Source organism: Entelurus aequoreus, linkage group LG13, assembly GCF_033978785.1.
Source record: "Entelurus aequoreus isolate RoL-2023_Sb linkage group LG13, RoL_Eaeq_v1.1, whole genome shotgun sequence".
Classification (NCBI taxonomy): domain Eukaryota; kingdom Metazoa; phylum Chordata; class Actinopteri; order Syngnathiformes; family Syngnathidae; genus Entelurus; species Entelurus aequoreus.
The window spans coordinates 61,697,164-61,706,148 of record NC_084743.1 but is presented as its reverse complement, the minus strand read 5'-3'; the positions used below and the strand labels follow the sequence as shown (position 1 = coordinate 61,706,148).

The window sequence follows — 8,985 nt, the reverse complement described above, 5'->3', positions numbered from 1 at the left end:
TAGGGGGGTAACAGTCTATTTATTTTATTTTTTTCTTATAAAATAAAAGTGAGCTTTCGTTAAACCAATATTGTGTCTTTTTCCATATACAACAACCTATCTGGAATCGATAAGGAATCGGTTCCATAAGAGGATTCGAACTCGATAATTTCTTATCAAACATCATCCCTATGCACATCGTACATATGCTTTTAGCACATTTGCCCTACAGTATTTAAAACCGAAAAGTACCACTAACAGAACAGATCAAGTGTGGAGAAATTGTCCTCATTTCTACGCAGGATGAAGCCGAGCACAGCACATCCATTATTTTTTCATAGAAATTGAGAAATACTCTTGCATGGTGTCTGGCTGCGTCCACCACTGAGTTGGAACAGAATTCATCCATGCAGTCCTTTACTACTTTACTATTATGCAATACCTTATATTGGGTGTACCTAATCGTGTGTCCTCCCAGGCTGATGTTGGTCCAAAACCTTGATCACAAAATAAGCACACAAAAACCATGTTACACCATATTTAATGACAGTAGTAACTTCAATGTTTTCACTCTGACGTCACAATAAACCACGTGATGGCCAATATCATGACGTCAGTGTGTATTTAATGTAGCATGGTGTCTGGCCGACTTTACTACTTCCACCAGTAAGTCAGAATTCGTCCATGCGTTCGAACACGTCAAGCCAAAGTTATCAGTTAACACGGCAACTCCTTTTTTTTTAAAACATTTTAATATTCGTAATATTCGATTATTTTTATGGCGTGTTCGGGCTTGCACGTGGGGCCAGGTTGGAGCCACGTGGCAAGTAGCACGTGCTATCACGAGTCCGAGCTCACCGGAAATAAAAGGTAACAATTCCCCCTGCCCGACAAATCTCACACTTTGGGACGGTTTTTGAACGAATGTAAAGATTTAATACAAACCTGAGCTCTTTTCCTCCTCCTTCCTCTTCTTTTACTCTCCGCTCTCCTCCTGACTCTTTTAATGGGCGAGCGAGTCCGTTAGAGGGGCTGTCCACCGTTGCCAGATGCGACAAGGACACATTATCGCACTAGAAGCTCTAAATGATCGTACTGGGAGGGGAAAGTTGTCGTAAATACCTGATTTGACGTCAAACATGACTAGTTTAACCTGTAATGCAGTTTTGCTTATAAAAAAAACAAAAAAACTAAGTACGGTTTTGAAAAAAAAAAAAAAAGCTGCGACTGACTGTAGAGAGAAAGGTAGGATAATGTATAACGTTTGAGTGTCATAGTTACCATGTATTGATAAGGGAATTCTAAGGGAATTGTCATACAATGCGGTGTTGGTTTTAATACAGAGGGTGAATTCTACCACACGAAAACGCTCACGTCTGGCAACGCAGACAACAAGCTGATACCTGATTGGCCGTACGCTCTGACGTCACACAGCATGATAAGGGCGGTCCTTCACCGGCTTTGCTGTGATTGGCTGAGCATCTTTTCACATTTCCCCATCAATCTGATGTCTGCTTCTGTACGGCTAATGTACAACTCCTACCGCTAGTGCCTTTTTGTTTGTTTTTTTAATTTTCGCTACCCGCTTCTGTAAGTATTATCATTTTTTATGTATTTCTCCTATAATTCCATCCTTGTCTCTGTGTGGTTTCGCCCCGTTAACAGCTGGTGGAGGTGAAAACTAGCTTTTTTTAATCGCTTATCTGTAATTTTGGCCGATGTCAGCTGTTTTGCAGCAGTGGATGACGGTTTACGGTTTGAGATTAGTCGACGCCGGTCGTTAATTAGGACGATATCTTGTGGTTTTTTTTTCTCGAGTTTATTTTCGCTACCTCGGCGGATGCGAGCTCGGCGTGATCGTGGGGTGACGCAATACAGTCCGACGATGTCCACCTTGGCCCCTCGGATATTTTGCACAGAGAGTCCGCACTGTGCAATGCATTGTGGGTATTTGTTGTTGTTGTGCCGCTTCACTGGGGTCCTTGGCTTCATATAGTATGGCTGGAGCCTATCCCAGCTGACTGAGAGAGAGAGAGAGGGGTGTAGACTCTGGTCAGTTTTTAAAAGATTTTTTAAAATTCCTCCCACCGTTTAATTAGATTAAAGTAATTAAATATACATTGACACCATGGTGTAGTTTTGAACAGGCAGTGGCATGGGCACCCTGACACCACCATGTCAAAACAAATGGGAAATTATTACATTTTAAAATCAGACTAATCACACTTTTCAATTGTGATTAATCACAGTAAAGTATTCAAATAATCTTTGTACTGATGTATGCATTGACTTGATCGCTGAACTTTAAGGTAACCATCCATCCATTTTCTACCGCTTGTCCCTTTTTCAAAGTAAAGGAGCATGTGGGGTCAAAATAAATTAGGTGATTAATCTGCGTTGATACCTAATTAATAGGATCATTTTGTGTGATTAATCACGTGTGTTAATGTGTTAAATTTGACAGCCTTAATAAAAACATTAATAAATAATCATATTATTATATTTATATTAGCATTTAGGATAGCTAGTGTTGCGTCGGACCAGTTATTCCTCCCAGGGAATCTAAATTACTGGTCAATCCCAAATTCTTTCAGATGACATAAATGCAGGAGAACAACCTGGACTAAAACATTCATGCCGGCTTCCCAAGTTGTTCTAACATTCACACGGGAAGAGACTACTTCTTCAATCTGCAAACAGCCCCCACCCTTCCCAGAAGGGAAGACAGGCTCATTGTTCAACTAAAGATAAGAGATAAGGGAGTACTCCAAATCCTACATTCCAAGTTTTCAAGGTTAACACACACAGTTTGCTTGCGGACAAATAGAAAGAGAGCAAATGGAAAAACACTAGCTGTTTTCAAATATGACTATAAATAGAAATAAATAACTCTTGCATATATATATATACATCTTTATATATATATATATATATATATATATATATATATATATATATATATATACACATTCTTCACACTGCTATGAGCGCTCTAATTGCCATCTAGCGATTAGTGCTCTATTTGCCAGCTCGTGGTTAGCGTTAAGATTTCCAGTTAGCGTTAAATTGCCAGTTAGTGGTTAGTGCCAAAATTGTCAGTTAGCGATTAGCACTAAAATTACCAGCTTGTTTGTTAGCATTAAAATTGCCTGCCAGCAATTAGCGCCTATATTTTTAGATAGTGCTTAACGCGCAAATTTGCTAAATAGCACTTAGCGCTGGCGATTAGCGGCGTCAGCTAATGATTAGGATGCTAGTTGCCAGCTAGCAATTAGTGTTTTAGTTGCCAAATAGCAATTAGCATGTTAGCTTAGAGCTCGTGATTAAAGCTTTGATTGCCAGCTAGCGGTTAGCACTGTAATTGCCAGCTTGCAAAGAGCGCTCTAATTGCCAGTTAGCGTCCAACAATCTGATCGCCAGCTGGTGTTTAGCGCTCTAATTGCCAGCTCGCAATCAACGCTCTGATTGCCATTAGTGGCATTAGTTGTCAGCTTAGGGTAAGTGCCGCTAGTTGCCAGCTAATGATTGGGCCTCCAGTTGCCAGCTAGCGATTAGCGCTCTATTTGCCAGCTCGTGGTTAGCGTTAAGATTTCCAGTTAGTGTTAAATTGCCAGTTAGTGGTTAGTGCCAAAAGTGTCAGTTAGCGATTAGCACTAAAATTATCAGCTTGTAGTTAGCACTAAAATTGACCGCCAGCGATTAGCGCCTATATTTTTAGATAGTGCTTAACGCGCAAATTTGCTAAATAGCACTTAGCGCTGGCGATTAGCGGCGTCAGCTAATGATTAGGATGCTAGTTGCCAGCTAGCAATTAGTGTTTTAGTTGCCAAATAGCAACTAGCACGTTAGCTTAGAGCTCGTGATTAAAGCTTTGATTGCCAGCTAGCGGTTAGTGCCAAAATTGTCAGTTAGCGATTAGCACTAAAATTACCAGCTAGTATTTAGCACTAAAATTGCCCGCCAGCGATTAGCGCGCATATATTTAGATAGTGCTTAACGCGCAAATTTGCTAAATAGCACTAAGCGCTAGCGATTAGCGGTGCCAGCTAATGGTTAGGATGCTAGTTGCCAGCTAGCAATTAGTGTTTTAGTTGCCAAATAGCAACTAGCACGTTAGCTTAGAGCTCGTGATTAAAGCTTTGATTGCCATCTAGCGGTTAGCACTCTAATTGCCAGCTTGCAAAGAGCGCTCTAATTGCCAGTTAGCGTCCAACAATCTGATCGCCAGCTAGTGTTTAGCGCTCTAATTGCCAGCTCGCAATCAACGCTCTGATTGCCATTAGTGGCATTAGTTGTCAGCTTAGGGTAAGTGCCGCTAGTTGCCAGCTAATGATTAGGCCTCCAGTTGCCAGCTAGCGATTAGCGCTCTATTTGCCAGCTCGTGGTTAGCGTTAAATTGCCAGTTAGTGGTTAGTGCCAAAATTGTCAGTTAGCGATTAGCATTAAAATTACCAGCTAGTAGTTAGCACTAAAATTGCCCGCCAGCGATTAGCGCCTATATTTTCAGATAGTGCCTAACGTGCAAATTTGCTAAATAGCACTTAGCGCTAGCGATTAGCGGCGTCAGCTAATGGTTAGGATGCTAGTTGCCAGCTAGCAATTAGTGTTTTAGTTGCCAAATAGCAATTAGCATGTCAGCTTGGAGCTCGTGATTAAAGCTTTGATTGCCAGCTAGCGGTTAGCAATCTAATTGCCAGCTTGCAAAGAGCGCTCTAATTGCCAGTTAGCGTCCAGCAATCTGAACGCCAGCTAGTGTTTAGCGCTCTAATTGCCAGCTCGCAATCAACGCTCTGATTGCCATTAGTGGCATTAGTTGTCAGCTTAGGGTAAGTGCCGCTAGTTGCCAGCTAATGATTAGGCCTCCAGTTGCCAGCTAGCGATTAGCGCTCTATTTGCCAGCTCGTGGTTAGCGTTAACATGTCCAGTTAGCGTTAAATTGCCAGTTAGTGGTTAGTGCCAAAATTGTCAGTTAGCGATTAGCATTAAAATTACCAGCTAGTAGTTAGCACTAAAATTGCCCGCCAGCGATTAGCGCCTATATTTTCAGATAGTGCTTAACGCGCAAATTTGCTAAATAGCACTTAGCGCTAGCGATTAGCGGCGCCAGCTAATGTTAGGATGCTAGTTGCCAGCTAGCAATTAGTGTTTTAGTTGCCAAATAGCAGTTAGCATGTTAGCTTGGAGCTCGTGATTAAAGCTTTGATTGCCAGCTAGCGGTTAGCAATCTAATTGCCAGCTTGCAAAGAGCGCTCTAATTGCCAGTTAGCGTCCAGCAATCTGATCGCCAGCTAGTGTTTAGCGCTCTAATTGCCAGCTCGCAATCAACGCTCTGATTGCCATTAGTGGTCAGCTTAGGGTAAGTGCCGCTAGTTGCCAGCTAATGATTAGGCCTCCAGTTGCCAGCTAGCGATTAGCGCTCTATTTGCCAGCTCGTGGTTAGCGTTAAGATTTCCAGTTAGCGTTAAATTGCCAGTTAGTGGTTAGTGCCAAAATTGTCAGTTAGCGATTAGCATTAAAATTACCAGCTAGTAGTTAGCACTAAAATTGCCCGCCAGCGATTAGCGCCTATATTTTCAGATAGTGCTTAACGTGCAAATTTGCTAAATAGCACTTAGCGCTAGCGATTAGCGGCGCCAGCTAATGGTTAGGATGCTAGTTGCCAGCTAGCAATTAGTGTTTTAGTTGCCAAATAGCAATTAGCACGTTAGCTTAGAGCTCGTGATTAAAGCTTTGATTGCCAGCTAGCGGTTAGCACTCTAATTGCCAGCTTGCAAAGAGCGCTCTAATTGCCAGTTAGCGTCCAGCAATCTGATCGCCAGCTGGTGTTTAGCGCTCTAATTGCCAGCTCGCAATCAACGCTCTGATTGCCATTAGTGGCATTAGTTGTCAGCTTAGGGTAAGTGCCGCTAGTTGCCAGCTAATGATTAGGCCTCCAGTTGCCAGCTAGCGATTAGCGCTCTAATCCTAACTCAATAAAATAAAAATAAATAAAAAAACATATATAATAATAAAGGTATAAATAATAAAGATATATAATGCCTATTTATAGTATTTAATTTTAAGGAAATACTTTTCAATGCTGGTGCGAATTAGCCGAACTCTTTCACTGGTCTATTTTATTAAATTTTTACTTTAATTTTTTTTTTTTACCTTTTTTAATAAAAAATTAAAAATGTTCATGTTGTTTTTTTAATCTATTTCCTTTTTTCCGTGTCTTGAAAAATGCAACATTCTTTGGTTCTGCTGTACATCTTTGATTGAAATGCTCAAATGACAATAATGAATGCATCAGAACCTAATTGATGGCTAGCAATTGTCGCTTTTATTGCCAAATAGTGATTAGCACTTTAATTGCTAGCGAGCGATTAGCGGCAAAAGCTGCCAGCTAACGATTAGGACGCTAATTGATAGCTAGTGATTAGAGCTTTAGTTACCAGCTAGCGATTGGCGCTCTAATTGCTAACTCACAATTAGCGCTCTAATTGCCAGCTAGCTGTTAGCACTGTAATTGTCAGTTAGCGGTTAGCGCTTAAAATGCCAGGCAGCGAGTAGCGCTTACATTGTAAAATTGTGATTAGCGCCACAAGCTGGCATTGATTGATTGATTGAGACTTTTATTAGTAGATTGCACAGTACAGTACATATTCCGTACAATTGACCACTAAATGGTAACACCCCAATAAGTTTTTCAACTTGTTTAAGTCGCGGTCCACGTTAATCAACTCATGGCAGCTAACCATTAAGGCGCAAGATGGCAGCTACCAGCTAGCGCTCTAATTACTGGTTACCGCCCTCAATCGCCAGCTAACGATTGGCGCTTACATTGTAAAATAGTAATTGGCGGTGTGTGCTGCCAGCCAACCATTAAGGCGCAATATGTCAGTTAGCGTTTAGCACTCTGATTGCCAGTTAGCTGTTAGCGCTCTGATTGCCAGCTAGTGGTTAGTACTCTGATTGCTAGTTATTGGTTAGCACTCTGATTGCCAGCTAGTGGTTAGTACTCTGATTGCTAGTTAGTGGTTAGTACTCTAAATGCTAGTTATTGGTTAGCACTCTAATTGCCAGCTAGGGATAAGTGTTGCTATTAAGGGCTATATAAATAACATTTTATTGATTGATATAGAGTTGCCAGCTAGCAATTAGGGCTCTAATTGCCAGCTAGCAATAAAACAAAAACGTGCAATCAGGTAAAATGATCTTGCCGTAGTGTTTTTTTTTTTTAAATCAGTTTTTTCTAACTGGTACGTTACGCTTATTTATAGTAATTAGTACTGAGGAAATGCCTTTTAATGCCCAATAGAGATTAGCAGTCTAATTGCTAGCTCCCGATTAGCGCCACAAGCTGCCGTCTAACGATCAGGAGGCTAGTTGGCAGCTAGTTCCCTGCTAGCTATTATCAGCTCTATACTGTATTATTGGAATATGTTAGTATTGCACAATAACAAGGTACCTTTGGGACCAGTTTAGTTGAAAACAACATTTCATATATAACCATATATCTATAGTTGATATATTTCATACAGGATATATAACCATCATATCATAACTCTCTCGCTCTCTCTGTCTCTGCCCCTCCCTCACCAATGCTGCAGCGCGCACAATTTGTTTTGTTTTTAACCCCTTCCTAACCCTGAACGTACATTGAAAATACACGCAACTCTAACTCAAAATGCCGGACATTTGAGGCATTTAAGAAACTCCGCCCTAACAGCTCCGCAAAAGAGGACATGTCCGGTGAAAAGAGGACGTATGGTCAGTCTATCCTAGCCCGTTAGCTGCTAGCATGCCGTGTGTTGTGCCTCGGTGTGCATTGTTTACACAACGTGTGTTACGCTACTTAATATGTCTGTGTGAAAACTCGTTCGGTACACCTCCGAACCGAACCGGAACCCCCGTACCGAAACGGTTCAATACAAATACACGTACCGTTACACCCTTGATAACCATATATCTATAGTTGATATATAACATACAGGATATATAACCATATATCCATGGTTGATATATATAACATACAGGATATATAACTATATATGCATAGCAGTGTTTCCCATAAACTGCCAAGATACCTGTGGTGGTGGGGGCGTGGCTATGGGCGTGGTCACCATGACATCATCGAGTAATTTGCATAATTTACTACAATGATATGATTTTCTCTAAAAAGGCTCAAAAAATGTATACTTACTAATTAATAATAACAGTTTTGTTTTAAACGTCCATCCATCCATTTTACAACATAATTACAACACTTTATGTCCATATTTATATACAGATTTGAACAATAAGTTATTCACTGAAATATATTTATTAATTGTGGTTCTTACAAAAAATATATCTTATAAAATATAAAAGCTAAAATGTCTCTTAAAGCTCTGCCCCTTTAATTAGTGCATACTAAATAATTTAACTTTAGCCTACTACTACAACCATATTATTTACCAGCAACATAAAGTGAAACACAGTCAGTAACAAACATACTTGCCAACCCAATCCCGATATTCAGCGCCTCTCCCGACAACCTCCCGGCAGAGATTTTCTCCCGACAAACTCCCGGTATTCAGCCGGAGCTGGAGGCCACGCCCCCTCCAGCTCAATGCGCACCTGAGACCGAGTGGGGACAGCCTGTTCGCACGTCCGCTTTCCCACAAAATAAACAGCTTGCCTGCCCAAAGACGTCATAACATCTAGGGCCTTTATAGAGTGCGCAACTGCGCACACAACAAGGAGATGAAGCGGAAGAACGAGGAAATTACAGACATGGCGGCCGAAATGATATACTCCTCATGAACGGAGAAGTTGAACAGGACAATACTGCCATCTAATGGATAGCCACTGGAACACTGAAATTCAAGTATTTTTATTTTTTTTCTATGTATATAAAAAAAATATATATATAGCTAGAATTCACTGAAAGTCAAGTATTTCATACATATATATATATATATATGAAATATATATGAAATACTTGAGTTGGTGAATTCTAGCTGTAAATAACCACGCCCCCCG

At 40.7% G+C, this 8,985-nt stretch overlaps 2 protein-coding genes and 2 non-coding genes across 5 annotated transcripts in view; 1 reads left to right on the top strand and 3 right to left on the bottom strand.

The window, feature by feature from the left end:
* Positions 1 to 8,985, bottom strand: part of LOC133663568 (protein NipSnap homolog 2-like) — a 45,882-nt gene that overhangs the window by 3,881 nt on the left and 33,016 nt on the right. The window contains exon 12 of the transcript XR_009828375.1: positions 422 to 476. The gene's annotated coding sequence lies outside the window, so the exon portion shown is untranslated. The remainder of the gene's footprint in view (positions 1 to 421; positions 477 to 8,985) is intronic.
* LOC133664076 (small nucleolar RNA SNORA15) lies at positions 260 to 390 on the bottom strand. Its single transcript, XR_009828515.1, has one exon. It is a non-coding gene; the product is annotated as a small nucleolar RNA SNORA15 (small nucleolar RNA).
* Positions 541 to 667, bottom strand: LOC133664073 (small nucleolar RNA SNORA15). The gene has a single exon (XR_009828512.1). It is a non-coding gene; the product is annotated as a small nucleolar RNA SNORA15 (small nucleolar RNA).
* Positions 657 to 8,985, top strand: part of LOC133663570 (phosphoserine phosphatase-like) — a 17,567-nt gene continuing 9,238 nt past the window's right edge. The window contains exon 1 of one of the 2 annotated variants that reach the window (XM_062068131.1): positions 657 to 849. In XM_062068131.1, coding sequence (XP_061924115.1) covers positions 758 to 849 — 92 coding nt within the window. In that variant the 5' untranslated portion in view covers positions 657 to 757. Of the gene's footprint in view, positions 850 to 1,427; positions 1,570 to 8,985 lie in introns of those variants that run through there. The other variant, XM_062068132.1, reaches the window with a different exon arrangement.